General features: G+C 37.5%; 1 protein-coding gene across 1 annotated transcript in view; it reads left to right on the forward strand.

Moving 5' to 3' along the window:
* The window catches only part of rab11fip3 (RAB11 family interacting protein 3 (class II)), a 31,154-nt gene extending 8,670 nt beyond the window's left edge, over positions 1–22,484 (forward strand). The window contains exons 2-14 of the mRNA XM_077503205.1: positions 345–438; positions 2,719–2,795; positions 6,152–6,324; positions 10,283–10,480; positions 13,015–13,152; positions 14,970–15,005; positions 15,868–15,961; positions 16,036–16,280; positions 17,946–18,027; positions 18,129–18,266; positions 18,354–18,509; positions 18,624–18,764; positions 19,516–22,484. Of these exons, the coding sequence (XP_077359331.1) occupies positions 345–438; positions 2,719–2,795; positions 6,152–6,324; positions 10,283–10,480; positions 13,015–13,152; positions 14,970–15,005; positions 15,868–15,961; positions 16,036–16,280; positions 17,946–18,027; positions 18,129–18,266; positions 18,354–18,509; positions 18,624–18,764; positions 19,516–19,629 (1,686 nt within the window). The 3' untranslated portion in view covers positions 19,630–22,484. The remainder of the gene's footprint in view (positions 1–344; positions 439–2,718; positions 2,796–6,151; positions 6,325–10,282; positions 10,481–13,014; positions 13,153–14,969; positions 15,006–15,867; positions 15,962–16,035; positions 16,281–17,945; positions 18,028–18,128; positions 18,267–18,353; positions 18,510–18,623; positions 18,765–19,515) is intronic.
* The last annotated feature ends 342 nt before the right edge of the window (positions 22,485–22,826 follow it).

Consider the following 22,826-nt stretch of genomic DNA (forward strand, 5'->3'; position numbering starts at 1 on the left):
GTTTGTGTAATAACTACCATTCCTGCAACCGTTCTTTGCAGTTGAGAGGCTACATCAAAGCCTTCTGTATGCTCTAGTATAAAAAAAAAAAAAAAAAACACACAAAAAAACGTAAAAATACGTCTTTGGGACACTTAGAACATTAAAACGTATTTATACGTTATTGGGAGTAAATGAGTTAAGTTGCCTGGATTCAATCTTTTACCATAACCTGTATAAATAAAAACATTTTTTTGGGTAGATTTTATTGATAATGTGGCAATTTCGACTATTTCTCAGCATATCTTCTATCCAGTTAATTTGATTTCGGTTTCTGAATGCTCTGCTGTGTTTCTGCCTTTCAGGTAAAAGATCTGACCAAGTTTTTGGATCCCAGTGGCCTGGGAGTAATCAGCTTTGAAGACTTCCACCGAGGAATTTCTGCTATCAGCAATGGCGGCAAGTGAAACACAATTGAAGTGGGATTTCCACGTTTGGGCAATTTAATGGAATTTGTGAAGGTCATCTGAAGTAAATCAAAGAGAAACTGTTGTTGTGATGCATAAAAGCACTGCTTTCCTCAAGCCTCTCACCCATATTGATGCCATGAGACTGTTTTCCAGAGCTTTCTAGGTTGAATAGGTCTGGTTACCCTTAGACATGAATAAGAGATGCACTTGAAGGCTTGAGCCGCACGAACACGCGGGCACGTTGGCGAGGTTTCAGAGCTCGACTGAGGGCAGAGAGTCCTGTTCGCCTAAATAATTGAACACTCCCCATCTCTCTGTCTCTCTCTCTCTCGGGCCTGTCCAATGTTTTTTTGTTTTTTTGGTTGCCAGAGACACAGCTGGATTGTAAATGCACCTTCAGAAATCTCAGTCATGCGCTATTGGCGCTATTTTGACAACAACAACCGCAAAATAGAACATTGGAATACTAATATGATTACTTATTTTGCTTTTTGGGTTCCTCCTTCCCCATTTGTCGTTATTTAGTAGACCCTAACCATTAGTCTTTTTGAAAGCCCTCAGCTTTACTCTTAATTGTTTATGTGCACAATATCCAGAAGGAAAACCTGCTTTTTAATATCCCAGCTTGTGTCTGAACCTTTTATCAACGGGCAGGTATTTATTTTTAATAAAAAGCAAGGCTGTGGCCTGGAGGTTATGGAAATGTCTCATCCCTTGCAGTAGCTATGGTATGTCTGCAGTCTCATCGCACTTAAATGGCCTGCAGTGTGTACAAGTATCAGTCAGCGGACTATTATATAAAAGCACAGCGTCTACTTGGCTGTTGCTATTACACCAGGTTGCATTCAAAGCTTTTGTTAGGCTCACACGAGAGACTCCATTTTGTCCATCTCGGGTTACAACCCTCGTCTTGGGTTGTGTAGATGCGGGTTCGCGTCTAGCATTTGTATTGTTCTTGCATTTTGCTCGTGTCCTCGTCACGTGACGCTCTATAGACCCTGAAATTTGAGCGTAAATGTTACGTAATGAGCTTTTGCGCCAAGGACGCAGCCTCGAAAATGTGCTGATTTGATTGTTCACTTCATCTAAAACAAGTGAGAGAGAGCAAGAGAGAGATGCACAGGAATTCCCATTACTTTATTACTTTTCTTTCTTTTCTTTTTTTAATTTAATAATAATTCATTTATTAAATTATTTTGTGTGTACTAATTAACACATTTTGTTTGCAATCAATGGCCCACGCTTATTTTGTAGTATAGTATTCCATAGAAAATCTTGATTCTGAAAGGAAACAAAACTAATTAAGAAAAAAAATAAAATTATTAATAAATTTATTAATTAATTAATTTAATAATAATTCATTTTTATGAATTAATTTATTAAAAAATAATTCATTTATTAATTAAATTATTAATAATTTAATACTGTTATTTATTGTTTCTTACATTTTTTTTCCTTTAATTAGTTTAGTTTCCTTTCAGACTTAAGATATTCTATGGAATACTATTCTACAAAATAAGTGTGGGCCATTGATTGCAAATAATATTGGTAATTAGTACACACAAAAAAGTAATTTTCTTAACTAATTTGTTGAAAAACAGTTTGCACAAATAAACAGACCCCGAAAAAAAAGACCCAGCAGATATGTTGCTATATCCATAAAAGTCATGGAGGTGATAGAAAATACTAGATGTAGTCATTTATTTTGTGGGATGCATTAATTCTTTTGCATTAGTTAATTTGATTAAACTAAGAATTTTTTAATATATTCTATTAGGAACCTTACTTTCATGTTGCGAGTTAAGCGCATATTATACAGGAAACATTTTCTCAAAATTTTTCAATTTTTTTCTTATTTTTATTGAGATATTGAATAAAATCTTTAAATTTTTTTGAAGGGGATGTACTCGTACGCTGAGCACTGTATGTGTAGATGATTTTGTTCTTAGCAAACAGTGAATAAATACAGTATGTAACACCCAAGTACAAGTATTTAATAAAATCCCTAATAGTAAAGTAGTATTGGAGAGTTTATGGGTTTCAAAACATAATTCCCGATCATTTTTTCAGACTCGAATAATCTACTGTATGTGCTACTCATTTTTAAAGATAATGTAAGAGGTGACTTCACCTATTTACCTTCCTTGTCCTTTTCTTCATGAAAGCTATTCATATGCACACATTACTACCCTCGTGTTTACAGAGCTTCCTTTGCACAATGACGTAATGTTTACACACATGAAACGCGTCTTCCCTCCCTTATCTGCAGGTCCCGAGCCGCAGCTGTACAGCGCAAACTACAGTCCGGGCGACGGAGCTGTTGGGTGCCCGGAAGAGTATGACGAGGTGAGGCGCTGCACACAAAGCTGGCGTATTTCAGCCATGTTTTGATGCTACTTCCCGTGATGGTGGTAGCGTGAGGTTGACAAGCTGAACTCTCGGTGCACTCTCACTCTTGCCGCTGCACCCGAACGAGAGGCTCGCAGAGCTATCATTACCACGCTGAGAATATTCCACAGACTGAACAACCTGGTTTGGCTGACATTGAGTAGCATCTGGCAGGCTGAACTGTACACGATACTTGACAAATATTGAATTGGGCGGATCACGAAAGAGTTTGACACGAGTATGGGCTGTTTTTACAGTTGTGGTTAGCATATCTGACATTCCTGTCCACCCCCCTCACCCTGTATTTGTATATTTAACCATCATATTGTTGCTGGCGTTTGCAAAAATGTAAACGTTTTTGCCAATGTGTGCATTTTGAACAATGAAGTGTCAAGAATAGTGTAACTTTAACCTACTCCAAGCGACCGAGGGCCCTGCTTGGTTTCTACTTCAGATGTGCAGGTGCAGATGAGATGTAAAATCACATGGTAGATTAGGTTAGTCAATTTTATTTTTGTTACACGCTAAGAGATCGAAGCAATGAAATGCAGGTTTTATCTTCCACCCACCCAGAACTGCATAAATGGTTAATTAAGTAGCACACAGTATGCTGTGGTAAAACATGAGATTGGATATAAATGTGTCAACATGTGGGTCTACATGTTCCTGTATAGTCAGGCTATGATTACGATCGTGAGTAAAGAGGTAATCGACAACCAATTGATTCTCAAATTAATCTGTAATTATTTTTCAATGAACCGTTTAAATATCTTTTTTTAATTTAAAATTGTCTAAATGCTTAGAATTTCAGCTCATCAACAGTAAAAATTATAAATTTTTTGTAGCAGACAGATTTTTGTTTGGAACCAAATTAAAACAATGATCGTTTTTGCCGATTTTTCTGACGTTGCAGACCAAACCAGTTGCTGAATCATAATTCATTTATGTTTGTGTACTGTCGATTTGAAATAATGTCCTGTTTTTGAAAAAAGGATGGATTTTATTTGTAGTCTTTATTTTTATGAGCAAAGCTCTAAGCAAGATGAAGGTACAGTGCATCCCAAATTGGGATTCAAGTCTACTGTATCAAAACCAACAAATGCAAATGGACACTAAAAAGAAAGGAAAATATCTCAATAAATGCAAACATTGATCCAATGTTAATGTGATGAAGCCGAGGCAATTGCCTTGCTTGCAGTTTGACCGATGGCTGTGAGCAATATTTGTCTGCATCTTTTTGAAGTAGTCACCCCACCTGTGTCCACGGACTTGTTTTTGCACTCCGTAAAGTGTGCCTCCTCAATGGCCGCACTGTTCCGCCTTTATTTGCTTTCAAAACAAGCAAGGTGACGCCGTACGGCCGAGGCACCCTATCCACCCAGTTTTTCCTTCACTTCACATTTTCCTACATTTTTACTTAAAATCTCACCCAGAAGTTAAAACTTCAATCACTTGAACAACAGAACAGTAACCAATTGTTAATCTGTGCACACAGCAAAAGTGGTTATGTAACGCGTTAATGATGTGCACTTTGAGATATTGCAGATGCAGCCCGTCATAATTACGGTGACGGCGTTGAAGCCTGAGCAAGATTACATCGTCGTCATGATGTTTTTATCTCGCCGCTGTTCGCGGAACGTTACAGCTGACTAACGCTACTCTTTTGGACTTTGGTCTCCACCCCCCTGACCACCCAGCGGAACTGAACGTGTGTACAGTACAGTACTTTCCATTTTTCCAAACCAGCTCTGTCTCAGCGTGCGTGTGGAGGATAAGGAAGCGTTTTAGGATGCTCTAATGGCAGGCCAGCTTTCCTGTCTGTGAGAATGGTTTCGGATACGTTGGGTAGCTCTTTTGGCCCAGCTTCTCCTGATGCCTCGTTCAGCCTGGTACGCTTTCCATTGTGACTCACCTGTCTTGAATTCATTGTTACTTTACAGCCGGGACACAATTTGGTGTCTAGACGCTTCAAATCCAGTCTCTTACTTCTTTGTAATGAGCTTGTTTTGTTGAAAGCTTAAAGGTGTTTTGCTTCTACAAACTATTTGAAAAGCAGCAGATTGCCAGTGAAGTCTGTTCATGGTGCGTCATTTGTTTTGGTCGCTGTTTCTTGGCATCCATCCCAGTTGTGCGAGTGAGGATAAAAAAAAATACTTTACTCACATTTTTGTATCTGTTCTTTTTGGTCTGTAGTCTTGTTTGCTGCTGAAGTTGAAATAGTCTTCACAATTTAATGCCATTCTGCATAAACTAAATTAGCATACAGATGTCAGATTCGTCGAATTATACACCTTCATCTTTATTGCATTTGATTCCTCACACTTTTTTCACATGCTACTCCTTCCTCACCACCTTCACACCTTAACTTTTTTTCCAACATATCAAATTTTTCAACCAAAAATTCACCATTCATTTCCAATGGCACATTCAACACTCCAAAAATGTACACATTCCAAAAAATCCCCCCCCCCCCAGTAATTTCCCTAATTTTCACTTTTTTCCCCAAAGATTCAACTACATTATTCTTATTTTTATTAAAATAACATATTTAAAGTTTTAATTCATAAATATGTATATTATTTTTATATTTATTCACTTATTGGCACAATTGCAATTTCAACACACTCCAAACATTCAGGCTATTCATGGCTACTATTTTTGTCATTCCAAAATGTCAAGTTTTTCATAAAATGAAAAATTTTTCTTCCAAAAATTTCAATATTCATTACCAATGTCACATTCCACTTAACCGATTTAATTCAAATGTTTCCTATTTTAAATTGAAGCACTTTCAATTCAACTTGGAAACTATTTTAAACATGCCAAAAATTTCCATCTATAAGAATTCAATATTTTCACCAAAATACACACATAAAACCCAAAACATTTTGTTTTTCTCTTCTAATTTTTACATTTTTTTTTTACCTATTCAAACCATTCCAACATTAAACTGTTCAGCTATTCTGAACCGCAGAATGTTTAAAAATTTCAAAATAAGAGACAACATTTAAATATTTCACTTTTCTCCTCTAATTTTCTACATTTATTGACCAATTTAAACCATTCCAACTTTAAACTGTTCAGCTCATTCCAGGTCATGTAATATCATTCCATGTCATTCAATACCATTCCACATCATTCAATATTCCACAATATTATTTTTCATTCAGCCTCTCATCCCTTGCACACAATTTCTCCTGACATAGCATTCTCAATTTTATAAAAGCAAATCAAATGTTCAGATATAATTTGTGTGCACAATGCGTTTTTTTTTTTTTTTTTTTTAATGAGGATGACTTTTTGTGTGGCTGCAGCAAAATGAGGTGACAGACAGCGCGTACCTGGGTTCAGAGAGCACGTACAGCGAATGCGAGACCTTCACGGACGAGGACACCGGTGCGTTGGTGCCCCCCGAGATGCACGAGGATGTGGACACGGACAGCGGCATCGAAGCGGCACTTCACGACCCCGAAGAGGCCATAAATAGGTTGGTTTAAAGTCACATGAAACGTACTGATGTCTTACCATCTGCTGTGATTAAACAAGCGTGTCCTGCTCTGAAAACTGCGACAAATGTTCTGTTAAAGCACACGGATGGGTACACAGTTTATTTGTACCTTCTGCTATATAGTGTAAGAGCATTTCATTGTTCTACCTTTCACTGGTATATATACAGTGGTACCTCTACTTACGAACGTCCCTTCATACGAAATTTTCTTGTTACAAAACTCAACAGGAAAATATTGCCTCTTGTTATGAAAGACATTTCAGGATACGAAAGGTAAAAATACAGTATGGGCTGCTACTCGCAACTCCTCGAGTTTACTGAACGCAACATACTTACAGCTGCTCTGCCATTGGCTATTACTGGCATCTTCCTGGCATCCCATTGGCTAAGAGGGACCGCTATCATATGTGTCTCTATGTAGCGTCCTAGTCATTCGCCCCTCGGGCCATGAGGTGTTCAGATAGTTTTACGTAAATATATTAACGAACGGCCGACAAATTTGTGCAAAAATTCAAACCATTGGGGATTGATGGAGGCACAGTAAGTTTTTAGTTGCGACGAGACGGGCCTTTTTTTTTGGAAAAAGATGCCTCACCGTACCTGAAGTTTCCCGGAAGTTTCGGATTTTGTGAAAAGAATCACCCAGAAAAGTGTTCACCAGTCGGGCGATCGTTCACTATGATGATGTTTGCCTTGGATTGTTAAAAAAAGAGAGAGAACATTAACCAAAGAGGGCAAAAAAACGATGAGGAGAGCAGTTAAAAAGGTAAATGACCATCATTTTTATTCTTTGTTTTTTACATGATGCACAACTCTCATTTATTGTGCAATAATAGAATTAATAAAATCTAATATAATATATGTAACTAATTGTTCCATGTTTTGGTGTATATTTATGCTTTATTAAACATTTATGTCTGAATCTTGGGAGGCTTGGAACGGATTAGGGCATTTACATGGAAATGGCGTCTATATTACAACATTTTCTCGTTAAGAACTTTCTTCCAGAACCAATTAATTTTGTAAGTACCACTGTAGATAGATGAACAAATATACATTATTTGTAGTAGCAACTACACATTTTTGGACCATTTAAGTGAAATTGGATCATTTCCCGCAGCACACTTGATGATCTCTCATTGGTTGGGAATCACGAAGCCAAAGGTTAAGCTTCGAGTAGCCAGGGCACCGACCCTTCACACTGATCATGTGATGTTCGTGCCAGTGCGGGATAAGTGACTGTTCGGGTTCTATTTGGGTCAGCAGACGGACAGATTAATGGGAAGGATAGCTTACTATTCCTGTGCAGTCACTGTAGGTGCATCTGTAATTTCCAGCAAAATGAAACGCACAACAATGCACAGCTGGCATGTTGTTGATTGTTGATGTCTCTGGAGAGTCAAAACTTAACCACTTTTCTGAGATAGCTTGAGATGGAAGACCTTGACCACAGAGATACTTCCACTTTTGTAAAAAAAAAAAAAAAAAATCCACTGTTGTCATTCTTTTTTTGTGGGAAAAGGCTGAGATAAGGTGGAAAAGATTACATTATTGACCACAGAAAAGTTGTTTTCATTGGTATCAGTTTGGCTTGGAAGAGTTGGAGCGACAGGTGCATTTTAATCAACTTGTCCTGTTTTTCCCCACTGAGTTTTGGATATGTTATTACAAAATGTGTTGTCTTCATTTTCTGATAGTGTTTCGGGCAAATGACAAGTGCTGACTTTGTGATCTGCCCGGTCTCCTTGATGACTGATGTCTGTGTTTGGCCTTCCCCTTCCAGCCTTGAATGCCAGGAAGTGTTGAGCTAAGCTCTTTTGTTGTTTTCCCATATTTTTTTTTTCTTTCTTTCTCTCGGAATAAGCCGATTTTCTCCATTGCCCATTCACAACTGTCTAGCTGACGGGAACACCGTTCCAATGTCCTGATGTCACCTCCTTATCCCCCTTTCCTCAATTGCCAAACGGAACTTCATTGCTAGAATGAAAATCAATTCTTGGTTGATTCATTTCCGGCGCTGTCCTCATCTAGTTGATGTGCAAAGCCTTAATCAATGAGGTATTTGCTAATTTGCCTCAGCGCAGGGTCATTAAATTGATTAAGGTTAGCATGGCTAGCTCAAGTTGTAGCCGTCAACTGAAAACAAGCACAGTTTATGCTACTATGGACTGGGTGAAGGATTAAGACTGTACCGGGATTAGCCTCCCCCAAACCTCTCTCTGTCCAAGTGCCATGTCCTCACACACATTTGGCCCTCGGACGGTCAGCTGGACTGTCTGATGTCTGTTGCTTAGCCTCAAATCTGATTAACCCACTCATAGTGATTCAGTCTGCTGTTCAGCCATACCTGACAGCCTTTCAGACCCGGCAGTTTTGGCTTTCTGGAGTCTTGGTTTTGTTTTAAGTTAAACCGTAAGACTTCAGGATTCCACTCTGGTTGGCTGGGGTTTTAACCCCAGTGGCTCCGAGGCTTTCGCGCCAGAGAATTGGAGGGCGTTTAGCGATGCGTTCCCTTTCCTCGCCGACCCTCTGCGTGAGGGAGCTCAATTTGGGGCCATGCACGAAGAACCTGGGTAAAGGGTAAGTGGATTGTGAATCAGTGGTGTTACTATTTAACCAATTCTGCCTAATGTTTAGAGAAGTGTGTTTTTTGTCGGTGTTAACATGAAAACAACACTTGTCTTGTGACCAAGCCAAATGGGACCTTGTAGTTGTGTGCTGAGAGAGCAAGCTTTTCTGCTGATTTGGACATCCTCATCCTGAGTGTGCTGAGGCTCTCCACGTATCCTGTCGGAAAACAGGAAAAGCCTGCTTTCCAACTTTATTTTCTTTGCACTGGTTTTATGTTGGGATTTGTACACGCTGGACAGTTAAGAAACCTACACTAAGAACAGTTGGGTCAATAATAACTAGGGACGTCACGATAAGGGCAATATCGTGATCTCGTGATATTAAAACTGCCACAATATCGTCGTCGTCATGTTCACAATATTTAAAAGGAACACATTCGTTAAAAAAAAGTCAGGTTGATTTCCATTTGTGCAGTTCTAGCACCCTCTAGTGGCTATTTTATTAGTGCAGTTTAATTTTCATTAGGGATGTTTTGGCCTTCTATGTTTAAAATCTATGCTAATTGTCAGATGAAGGGTCACCTAATTTGCTTGTGAAGCGATCAATGTGTGCTTGCATTAGCAAATAAGTGCCTCAATATTGTTATTAGAGATTGTAGGTGATTTATATGCATTGTTGTTATGCACAAAAGCACAATATTGTGCTTTTTTTTTAAAGTATGAGCTTTTTTTCACAATATTGTGATTTTTTTTTAAATATCGCCAACACCCCCACAATATTGTGATAAGTATCGTATCGTGACCTTCATATCATGATAATATTGTATTGTGATGTTTGGATATCGTTACATCCCTAATAATAACCCAACTATGGATAAAAAAAAAAACGGACCAATCCTCTACTTGGGTCTATTTGACACAATTTGGAGTCAAGAAATTGAAAGAAAGTTGGTTCAAATTGTGAAAAAAAAAAAGTGGATCGGTCCATTTTTGATCCATAATTGGGTTACTTTTGATCCAACTGTTTTTAGAGTGTATAGTCACATAAGGGCTTCTTCAACTACATCAAACCTGCACAAAGATTCCTTCTATATTTTACATCCATCCTGTTTTTTCATGATGGAGGGCAAGGCGTTTTGTTTCAAGCAAAGCTGCCTTTAGGATTAATGTGAATTAGCAGATTAGCCCACGCTCAATTTGTCCAGATTAATTGCACTTTAAAATTGCTTCTCTTTCTTCTGAATGTCCAGATTGGGTCTTGTCTGCCATATGATTTTCCTATACATTTATGTTTAAAAAAAGTACTGTATTGATGACGTGTGTACAACATTTAACTGTCTTTGTTGTTTTGTGCCCCCCTCCCAAAGATTCTCTCTCAACTCAGAGTTGCACAATCCCTCCCTGGTGGCGGTCATCGGTGGCGAGGAGGAGCATTTTGAAGATTTCGGGGAGAGCAACACCTCAGAGCTGCTCGAGAGCGCAGAGGAGGGCGCTGATGCCGTGATTGACGGCCCTCTGGCACAGACCCCTCAGCAAATCGATGTCGCCGCTCTGCTCTCTCCCAGGTACACTTTCTATTTATTAACGACATCATTTTGAATTATGGTCTGCATTGTGGTGTTTGGATAAAGTGGAAGTTACTATAATGTGTTGCAGACTGTTAAATAAACCTTGATTATATACCTATTAGAATAAATACAAAAACAAACATGGGTTATTTAATTCTGAAAATAAGATATTTAACTTTTTATCCATGAAATGTGAGCACTAAAGTTTTCCCAGTCCTGACTTAGAGACTCTGAGGTCAAAACATGATAAGGTATCTGCAGGCGTCCTTTCCATCACCGTCTCTCCTTTTCTGGTGAAGGGCAAGATAAATAGTTCATTCCTCTTGTCACACTCTGAATTCATTTCCACACATATCTAGCCAATGAGGGAACTGTTGGGTTTCCCCCCCAATGTTTCCTCTCCACTACTTTTTTACTAGCATGCTACTGTACTTATTCTGTTTGAAGTTCTGGTCGGTCTAATCTGAATAAGTCATGGTTTTCTGTAATCCTTATTTTTTAATTTACAACCAACTTGCACATAAATAAGCAAGCAGCAGTGATAGTCACTCTTGTGAGTTGCTTTATGAAAGGATTACACGGTTTAAAATAATACATACCGGTACTCACAAGTGGCAGCATTCGGTGCAACATTTGTGTTGTCTAATATACAAGAACTGTGTAAAGCATTATGCCATATATAAATAAACTTTGAGTTGAGTTGAGTTTTTTTAGGCAAGGCAAGTTTATTTGAATAGCACCATTGTTCCATACAGTGCTTTGCAAAGGGAATGGAAAAAATGATTAACCAGTAGATTAAAAGAATAGATGATAATCAAGGTATAATCTAGAGCTGCTCGATTATGGGGGAAAAAATAATAATCACGATTATTTTGGCAATAATTGATATCACGATTATTCAAGCGATTATTATTTTTTTGTACATAACAATGAGAAAATATTTAAGCATTTCAAAATATTAAGACCAATTTAAAAAAAATAGAAACACTATATAAGTTCCTTTTGGACCAAAAATAATTTATAATAATTTATATTTATAATAATAATATATATTTTTTTATTTATGTTGGCAAAAACTTGAGTGCACTGTGCAGTAGGACGATCATTTATTTTTTATGACAAAACAAGAAAATGTTTAAATGGGAAAAAAAAATAAAATTCTTTGTAAAAACTATAAAAAAAAAATTAAAAAAAAAGTTATTTTGAAATTTAAAAATGGTGCAAATGTACAAATTTAAACAACTCAAATATTAGTATTAATCATTTTTTACGATGATGCTGATTTTGTAATTGTGGAGTGTAATAAGTGAAATTGTAATTGAATGTCGATTAATTGCACAGCCCTAGTATAATCTCAACATTAAAAGATGAACCAAAACCATGACTGTGAAAAAAGTGATACGTTATCAAGTCAAAAACATGAAATTAAAGCAAGATGGTGAAAATAAGACAAAAAGAAACTAATATTGATTTCTAAAAAATCAATAATGAAATTTCCAGGCCAGCTTTAAATTTGAGAACCTCTCAAATGAGCATGTTAAACACAATGCTGCTTCACTTTGCTTGCAAACACTCAATAATCCCGCGCTAGATGACCTGAGAAATCTCATAGGGAAACTAAATTTTAAATATAATTTACGATTTATCCTCTGTACTCTATGCAAAGATGACATTGTTCAATTTTCATCGTTCTGACATTGTCATAGTAGTATAGCGACTTCAAAAGATGCTGACATATAAAGTCCTGTAATTACAAGCAGGTTTGTTGTCCTTCCCTGAACTGAAACTTTACCAGATTTAAAAGATTACATTTCATACCGAAAATGTTGCTCAGTTTAGCGAGAATGATACTGCATCCCACAGACTTCACCCACTCGGTGTGAATGCGTCATGCTCAGCAGTGGCGGCCTACACACACACGCACGCACACACCCATATTTATCTTCATGTTATGAGCTTGTTTGACGACTTGTAAATTCACCTCGATTCCTCTCGCATGAGCATCAATTTGCCAGTGAGATGAAAATGGCAACAATGTGTACGACCATCAAATGACACTTTGACTGGCATTCATTTTGACGCAGCGTTTGTGCTTCAGCAAGCAAACCTGCGCCAGATGGTTGCATAATGGGAGAGCTGACTCACTCCTTGAATGAACAATCAGCTTGTAGCATGGCCGTGAGGAGTGTGCACAGGCTTCCCCGTTGAATTACTACGTTATGTATTCAATCCATTTTCTTTGGAGAGGTTGCATGTTTCCATTATCTTTGATCTTTTTATAAACAAATCTCTGAATTCTCTTTCGTTTTTACCACATAAGTGATTTACTCCGACCTCTTGTAGAAAAACAAAACATTGGGAATCCTCTTGCTAATTTTTCCTGACACTATCCCCACATCCTTCTCAAGGGAGCCCTCACACTTCATACCTACTCAGTTCCTCATGGCTCTTTTCCCACCTTGACGCACCCCCTGCTTGTCTGTCACTCACCTCTTCCGTTCTCGTCCTCTTCCTTTCCCTCCTTCTTCCAGTGCACCCGCTCCTCTCCCCGACTGCTTTCAGAGCTTCCTCAAGGAGGAGGCGCTGGACTTTTTCTGTAGCCAATGTCACAAACAAATAAGTCGCCTGGAGGACCTCTCCACCCGCCTCAATTTCCTAGAGATGACTAGGTAACGTTTGTCTGCTCTGTGGCGCCGTTTGCAGTGTTGCGGTGGTGTGTTAGATGACATGTCACGCATGTTCCCGTCAAATGTGCATGTCGCGTTAGATTTGTGCACATACAGCATCAATATGACATTTTTTGGGAACTACACTACTCACGAAAAGTTATGTGCATTCAAAATTTTAGAGGTCAGTTTAACTCATTTGCTCCCAAAAACTTAGAAATACATTCTATTTTAAATATTGCCATGCTTCCAAAGACGTATTTATACGTTCTTTTTTTGTTTTGTTTCGTTTTTTTATGCTAGAGCATACAAAGGCTTTGATGCAGCCTCTGAACTGCAGAGAATGCTTGAAGCAATTGTGGTGATTACAAAAACGCCCAGCGGGTGGCAGCAGAGTATAAAAGATCAACCAGGGCCTTGTTGCAAAAAGCTCTTTCACCCACAGTTTTAAACAATTTGTGAATAATGATGAAACATAGCTATATTCTAATGCTAATTGTTGCAAAATGGAAATAGATAGAAATATACTTTTTTTCCTGACAAAAGAAGAGACTAGTAATAGAACACAATACCCTGTGGGCCTTGCAAAATCAGTTAAAAATCTAGTAAAACAGCCGGGAGCGAAGGGGTTTGCTTTCGTGAAAATGGCTGGGAGTGAATTAGTTAAAGGGGAAGTCGTTCTAAAAATTTTATTACAATATGATCTATGCAAAAATAAAAAATAAAAAAAAATGGTATGCTAAATCCACCTGTTATTATCCATTTAGGGGCGGCCATTTTGCCACTTCCTGTCAACTTAAAATGACATCACAGTTGCTCAGGGCTCAGGTTATGACCAATGAAGGCTCAGCTTGCGAATGTCACGTGACCAAACACAGAAAACAGGTGAGCCGTGATTGGTCGTTACCTGAGCCATGAGCAACTGTGATGTCATTTTTTTTTGTTGACAGCAAGTGTCAAAATGAAGACAGGTGGATTTTGCCGCTTCATTCTTATTCCACAAATAATAATATAATAATTTTGTAAGGTGGGGACACAGAGAACATTTTTGTGTTGCGTGCGTCTTTTAAGTTTATAGTGCATTTAGATTCATCCTGAAATTTCACCAGATAGCCTTAACTTTCTGTGAGTAGTGTATTTTATTTTAAACCCATCTTTCCTCGATAGCAAATCACCTCCATGTTAGCTTGCATAGGAAGGAACAGTTAATTTCCGTAATAGTTTATGTATTCCACCTTTTTATTACCTTGCCATAGTTACTGTAACTCTTAATACCAGTTATCACAGGTGAGTCATTCCTTTTTCGCTGCCTTTTGTTCCCCCTCACTTCACCTTTTGAGTTCCATGGCCACTCTTTGAATGACGCTTTTCAAAAGAGCTGTTGATTAGGAAAGACTTGCTGATCCAGGATTACTGGCCAGTAGCAGAGTTACGGTAACCCTGAAATCCCATTTGACCTGCCCTTTAGTTGTATGGGAGCACATTTATAGCAGAAAATCTGCATAAAACCTGCTTAGAATAGTATTTTTCACACTCGTGCCCTCTCATTTGATGGGAAAAACTAAGCCTAGATCAGCACTTTCTAGATTCACTCTGCGACTATGCACGAGTGTTTGTCCCAGTTTGCTGTGTTGTCATATTTTGCTGCCATGATTTGGACACTAATAGTAGTAGAATTTAACAAGCCCCTTTTGCTCCACAGTGGGGGATCCCCCACTAGCAGAGCAGGGATGGCACTGATAACAGGCTTAGCAAAATGTCTCCTTCCTCCATATTCTTCTCTTCCTGACCACTTTCCTGTGTTTTTTTTTTTCTCCCAGTGCTGGCAAAAGGCTGTCTAGCAAGAAGGTGGCAAGGTAAGCAGAAGCAGAAAAAAAACCTGTATTCGCACTTCAAAATGTTTGCTTTGTTCTTGTTTACTGCAAAACTGATGTTTATGTACAGCACTTTGTATACAGCAACGCCTGTTCTTAAAGCGCTTTATAAATAAAGTTGAGTTGAGTTGAGCAGATTACAGTGTTCCCTCGTTTATCGCAGTTGTTACGTTACAAAAACTACACGCGATAATGGAAATCCGTGTTAATTAAAAAAAAAAAAAAGTCAATTATATATATTTTTTCATTTATTAGATATGTTTTTTCATTTTGGTATGATTTTTACTTTATTATAAATGCTTTTTCTTTTATTATGTTTTTTTTCATTGTTTCCATTAAAAGTATGTTGTTGTTTTTTATTTACTTATACAGCACGGTATATATATATTTTTTTTATGTATATGTTTTTTTTTTTTTTTTTGGTAAGATTTTTTTGTTTATTATGAATGATTTTTCAATCATTTATGTTTTATTTTTTTATTTTTATTTTTTTTTCCAATTTACGGTCATTTTTTTTCCATTCTAGTTTTTTTTTTTTTTTTTAACTTATTATACAGCACTGCAGTATATATCTTCTATCTCCGGAGTGCAATGTCGTGGAGCGACGGGACAGACATCATTGGAAAGTCCGCGGATGCCCGTATGTCCCCAGTCGGACGTAGGGTTCGAGCAATACGGCCGTGCAAAGACAAAGAATAATATAAGCAAACGTGTAAAAAATCCACAAAACAGCGAGGCCGCGATAAATGAGGGAACACTGTATTTCATTTTGTTTTTGAATGCATTATGTAATTAGTCTGGCATAAGCGTGATGTTAAGCTATGTCTTGCCCCTACGCGTGTAGACATCTTCTGCAGAACAGCTCAATAACGCTGGACACGGTGAGCGACCTGACCCGTGACATCCTGGAGCTCGCCGACAATGACATCACCGACAAGGTGAGCGGGCACACAAAAGCCGCATGCGTAGTTGAAAGCAGCCCCGCTAATTGTTTGCTTTTAACTCCCGGAAGATGCTGCTACTCGAGCGTCGCGTGGCGGAGCTGGAGAAGGAGTCGGAAACTTCGGGGGAGCAGCACGCGCGCCTGCGGCAGGAGAACCTGCAGCTGGTGCACCGCGCCAACGCCTTCGAGGAGCAGCTGAAGGAGCAGGAGCTGCTCGCCGACGAGCAGCTGCAGCACGAGACCCGCCGCCACAAGGAGGCTCTGAGCAAGCTGGAGAGGGAGAGAGGGCTGGAGATGGAAAATCTGCAGTCAAGGTACGTTCGGGTTCAGATCAGTGGCTTTTAACTCATTGACTGCCATTGACGGAAAAAGACGTCAAATAATGTATTTTTGCTGGGCTGGCAGTGAATGTGTTAAACACAATGTGCCAATATATTTTGTGATTATATTGCAGCCTCCTTTTTTTTTTTTTCTTTTTTTTTTTTTTAAGGCAAATGTTCCTTAAAAATCCATCAATTTTGGTTACATCTCATCTTAAGTCATTGACTGCCATTGACGGAAAAAGACGTCAAATAATGCATTTTTGCTGGGCTGGCAGTGAATGTGTTAATACCTGGGATTTTACACTCTTAAGAACAGTTGCGTCAAAAATAACCCAACTATGGGTAAAAAATGGACCAATCCTCTAATTGGGTCTATTTGACCCAATGTTCAATCAGGAAATTGGTCCTTTAGTGTAAAACAACTCATGAATATTGGTCAGAACCTTTACTTGGGTCCAAAAATTGGGTTGTTTTGTGTGAAACAACCCAGAAAGTTGGGTCAAATTGACCCATAAAATGGATCGGTCCATTTTTTTTTATCCATAATTTGGTTACTTTTGATCAAACTGATTTTAGAGTGTAGTGGAGAATTATCTGACTTAATCATACCAATATCTATCTGAAAATAACATAATGACAAAAAAAAATGATTAAATAAATTACAAATCAAATGCGCTTGAAGTAGCCCTTTTTTGTAATAATTTTTAAGGAAAAAATATTTTTATTATTTCTATGGAAGTTGCTGCAAGTTGGTATTCAATGAAGAAAAATATTGATGATTTTTATCAGGAGGGGATCGGGAAGCAAAACCTAAAAAATATTGTCACTTGCATTTTCTATAAAGAAGAAGAAAAAAAGTCAGATTTTTGTTTGGGGGGGGGGGGGGGGGGGGGGTTGATATCAACATTGTCCAGACTAGGGATAGGCAAGTACCTATATTCAACCTTTTTGAGGTTCCCTCTTGTGGCAATTTTACAATCAGGAACGATCAATTACAAATTACAAGAATAGAAAATTGCCATTAAATGAATGCAGTTTTAAGTAGGGCTGTGCGATTAACCAAAATTCAATTTCAATTAATACATTTCACGATGACATAATCGGATATAATAATCGTCAAAAAAATGAATTATTAATACTAAATTTGAGTTGTTTAAATTTTTATTTGAATTTATTTTTAATTTTTAGGTTTAAACATTTTCTTGTTTTGTACCAAAAAAATAAATGATCGTCCTAATCGTGATTTCAATTATTACCAAAATAATCATGATTAATATTTTCTTCTCTCGTTTTAAGGAAAATATATTGGGAGATTGATAGGTCTTTTGTTGATTTTTTTTTTTTTTTGTTTTTTTTTTTTTTTGGAGGGGAAATGTTATGTAGCAAAACTACTAGTTGTGTTGGTTCTTGGTGTTAGTATTGGTGAATACTCAAGGGTTGGTATTGATCTGAAAAAATGTGGAATTGAACATTCCCAGCCCAAACCTAATAATAAACGAATCCACTAATTGAGTGGCTACACAATGTCTAGGTTACAGTCAATAAGTGAAACTGTCAGTTAGCTTTATACTACCACTATGTGACACTGAGCTGACGTGAGGGTGCTATGGGTGTTTTGGTGTATCAATATAAAAATTGTGTGTGTTTTCTCCACAGATTGCAGCAACTGGATGAGGAGTACAGCGAGCTGAGGTCCTGTGTTCCTTGTCTACGAGCAAACATCGAGAGGTTAGAGGAGGTCAGTGTAATGGCTCCTACAAATTCCTACTGCAGTCGATAGAAAGCATCCCAATTAATCTTTTTTTTTTTTTTTTTTTTTTTTTTTTTTTTTTTTTTTAGGAGAAGCTGAAGCTCGAAGACGAGGTAGACGCAATGAGCGACAAGTGGCAGGATGAGATGGAGACCCGGCAGAAGATGGCCGACAAGCTGAGCCATGAACGGCATCAGAACCAAAAGGAGAAAGAGAGCATGCAGGAGGTGGAGTATTACTACATCACAATGCAAAAAAAGCAACAACAACAAAATAAATGTTATGAATAATTGATTCCTCTCTGTCTGCTGCAGCTGATTGAGGACCTGCGTAAACAGCTGGAGCACCTGCAGCTGTACAAACTGGAAGCGGAAGCCAAGCGGGGCCGCTCGCCCAGCGCCGGACTGCAGGAGTATCAGACCCGCACCCGAGAAGCAGAACTGGAGCAAGAGATCAAACGACTCAAACAGGTGACAAGATTCTCACTTCTTGCTTCCTTTGAGCGAAATTATGACTCGAGCGTACGTTAGCATCGGCTAATGATAGACGTGATTGACAGTCAGTTGGGTCCACTTCCTCTGCAGGACAACCGCAGCCTCAAGGAGCAGAACGATGAGCTGAACGGGCAGATCATCAACCTGAGCATCCAGGGAGCAAAGAGCCTGATGTCTGCTTCCTTTTCCGACTCCCTCGCAGCAGAGATCAACTCTGTGTCGCGCTCGGAGGTGATTGATGCAAAATTTGTTTCGAGCACAATGGTTAAAAAAAAAAAAAAAAAAAAGGAAATCTATTCACAGTAAATATCTCACATTGAAACACTATGTACCACTGGTTTGAAAAAAATATAGATAAAATAAATGAAAGAAATATAAATTTATTTAGCAATTAAAAAAAAAAAAAAACATATATTTTTTTTAACCAATACCTAAGAAATTTTCCATTAAAAATTAAAAATATATATATTTTTAAAATAATAATAAAATAATATATCATCGCTGTTAGGTATCCACGTAAAGTCGGTTTCATATTTTTTTTCACAAATCAATACTAATGGTCTGCCCCTACGTCATCATTTATTTTTAAGCACTATTAGCCAATTCAAAGTGTAGAAAATTACGGAGGACCAAAACTGCCAAAATTAAAATTAAATAAATGACTAAATAAATAAATGAATGACTAAAAGTGAAAATAAAAAAACGGATATAAAAAATATTTTAAAAAATTATATTTTATTATTTTTGTAAATATATAAGGTAAACATAAGATGAGATTCTAAAAATAAATATATACATAGAATTAAATATCAATCAATAAATAAAAATTCTGTTCTGTTCTCACATTTATTTATTTCATGCTGCAATTTTTGAATTATATTTTTTACACCCGAATTTATTTTCACTTTTAGCAATTTATTTATTTATTTGTTTAATAATTTATGTAATATTCCATCCTGACCTTCTTTTGTCTGCTTCGCAGTTGATGGAGGCCGTCCACAAACAGGAGGAGATCAACTACAGACTTCAGGACTACATTGACAAAATCATCGTGGCCATCATGGAGTCGAACCCCTCCATCCTTGAGGTCAAATAGGCACCGTCTGGATAGGGGAGAGAAAAAAAAAAGCCACACAGTGACCTCATCATCTTGAATATCAACAAGTAATCAGACACAATAATAGAATATGATTATATTTGTGAGTGTGCGTGCGTGTGCGTCAGGCGCTCTTCAGGTTCTGGTGACTTCCATGTGTTTTGGTCAGAGGAACCCGAGCCCGGATGAATGACCACGTGAAAATTAATCACCCCGCCGCCCCATCATCCTTCAGGTTTGGACTTCAAATGAAGGACTAGGCAATTATATACCTTGAAGGCCTTAAAATTGGAGGTGATCAAATATATCTGCAACTGGAAGTTTGAACTGTCGTCGTCTCTTGAACCAAGCTGCTGACTCGTGGTATGAAGCACTGGTCAGCTTTTTTTTTTGTTGTTTTTGTTTTTTGTCAACCCATTTGAGGGACATTTCTATGCCGGAAGGGTTTCTGTTTTGTTTTTTTTTTCTGTTTTTTTTTTTTTGCGCGTGTGTGTGTGATTTGACTTTTTTTGTTTGTTTTGTTTTTGTTTTTTTTGTTCGTTTTTTTTTTAAATGAAGGACCTCAATGAGTTATGATTTTTTTTTTTTTTTTTTTTAAAACAATGAAACAAGGTCCTGGTCTTCAGGTGGGCTGGAGAATGAGAAGGAATTAATTATTCGTATAAGAGAGATAATATGGAGCAATCTTTATTGAGCCAAAGCATAAAAATCTTCTAGCACATCACCAAAAAAAAAAAAAAAAAAAAAACATCAACAATGATAATTTCTGAATCTTCTGCCACCTAGTAGAAGAGCATTTTAATGTTCTGTCATTATTTTTAGTAAATAATTTTTGGACCAATTCAGTGAAAATTGATAATTTACCACAATGGTTGGGAATCAGTAATGTGAATAAAAAAAAATTTAAAAAAATCCTCCACCTGATACCAGTGTCCTCTTGTTGAGTGAAAGTTTTTTTTTTTTTTTTTTCGTGTGTGTTAATTATCGTCAATGAAACTGTCAAGACTGAAAAGAAGTTTTACTGGTAATATGTGAAGAGTGTGAAAAACCATTTGAGCATTTATTTATGACAAATGGTTTTTATTCTAACAGTTGCACTTTGCACTAAATGTTGTTTTGATTCCGTTTTTGTTTATTATTTTTCACGGAAGGGATCAAAATGTAAAATGATAAGCATGCGGGGATTTAAAGCACGCTCAGGTGTGGACTGACCAACCTACCAGGCAATCATAACTGCCACATTGAATGGAAAAGACTAACAAGTTTTCGCGGTCGTGTCTCAAGGATGGCGTCACCGTGTGGACTCTGCGGACTTGTCGGGGTGACACACCTTCAAGCATAATCTCCGCTAACCCCCCACCCACCCACATTGCACACGGATGCTGCACTCATCTGGACTTTTGGAGGACAACTGACCAATGGATCTAAGAACCGGGTGGGAAAAAAAACCAAACTGTCCAGCTTTGCTTTCTGCACAAAACGTTCTCATGCTCACTTCTTTGTCACTCACAACTCTTCACCTGCCACTCCTCGGAATATGGCCTTGGATGTAAATGACTTGTAAAGTTTTTTCTACGCTCATTCTAGATTGTAGGTATTTTTTTAGTCAGTGGGGAACAACAACAAATCATTTATTTTCTCATCTTCTTCAGGTGAGGAAAATGCTGAGGCTGCCCGTATTCCTTTCTAGCATGTAGCGTGTACAGTTTGTTTTTTTCTCTTATTTGGAATCGCACAGATATTTATTCAATATGTGACACAAAGGCAACACTTGTCATCTGTTCTACGATTTGTGTTTGTTTTGAGGCGATAGTGAATTCACGGTGACTACGAGAGATGTGCATATCATCATAATTTGCTGAAAGAGGTCTTTTGGTCGAGATATTCTGTATATTATCGTGACCGCTCGAGAGTCTTTCTTATAGATATACAGCTTCTAGAGTCGTCTTCCCGTTTTGGAGTCAGGTACTGCATGGAAACACCGATTTTCATTGTATACTTCAAAACCTATTCAGGCTACTGATAGAACGTTTTCTCACTTTGAGTGTGATTGGAGATTTTCCGTCACGTGATTCGTAACAGCAGTGGTTCTCAAACTGTTTACATTAAGCTTCACTTAAATAAAAATAATTAAAAAAATTATATCCGTAATATAAGAGGCCTAAGTGGTCTTCAAAAACGAGACAGGTTTTATTTTTCAGACGTACGTGTGTTTGATATTATAGTAAGCCACCAAAGCATTATGCACAGTTTAAATATTAACATTGCGCAAATATAAATATGAACTGGATTAAGGCATCAATTCTCTCGCATGCCACTAGAGGGAGCCCACGCTTTAGAAACAGAAAATGAGATGTCGATTGAGCACGAATGATGGTTGGAGCACTATAAAGTCAGACATGCAACATTCCCTTTTTTTTTTTTTGCAGAGATGATTGCACTTTAACATTTGCTTATTTTTTTAACCAAATATATGCTAATATTAACCCCTGTTCATCTGATTTTCAAGCTGACAAAAAAAGGTCATTGCTAGTCTAAAACACTGTGCCTGTGTTTCAAACTTTGCCTCTAAACAAACCTGATAGGAAAAGCACTGACCACACCACAGCGACATTGTTGAAATGTCAATGATAAATCCTTTGCTGTAAATCTGATTTTTGTTTTGTTTTTTTGTTTTGTGGATTTAACTCCCACGCTCACTTCCAGTGTCCAAAGAAAATTCCAGGCACCATCACTACATGTGTAGTGCATGATTTGCCATTTATTGTATGACGTGGGAAGATGAAATATTGTAGAAAGAAGAAATTGTATAACGTATTCATATTTTGGAAAAATAAATGTATAAATTACAACAATATTTGGTTAAAACTATATTTTATTTTTAGGTTTGGAATATCACCTGTAAATCAAATTACTTGGACTAAATATAATTTCAGTTATTGTAAAGAGAGAAATTATTTAAAAAAAAAATAAGCAGTGAGCGTATGAGTAGGAAAATAAAAGGAATAAAATAAGAGGCTGTGTCTGCTTCTGTCTTCTTGAGTGTGATACTGTACAACTGTACATTTTGCATAGATGATTACTTTTCCCAAACCAGTAGTGAAGAAATTTACATAAAAAGTGTCAACATAATGTCATAATGCCAGCTGTAGTATGGCTAACACGAATTAACTGCCTGATTAATTTGATACAATTGC

The sequence above is a fragment of the Festucalex cinctus genome, chromosome 17 (genome assembly GCF_051991245.1).
Source record: "Festucalex cinctus isolate MCC-2025b chromosome 17, RoL_Fcin_1.0, whole genome shotgun sequence".
NCBI lineage: Eukaryota > Metazoa > Chordata > Actinopteri > Syngnathiformes > Syngnathidae > Festucalex > Festucalex cinctus.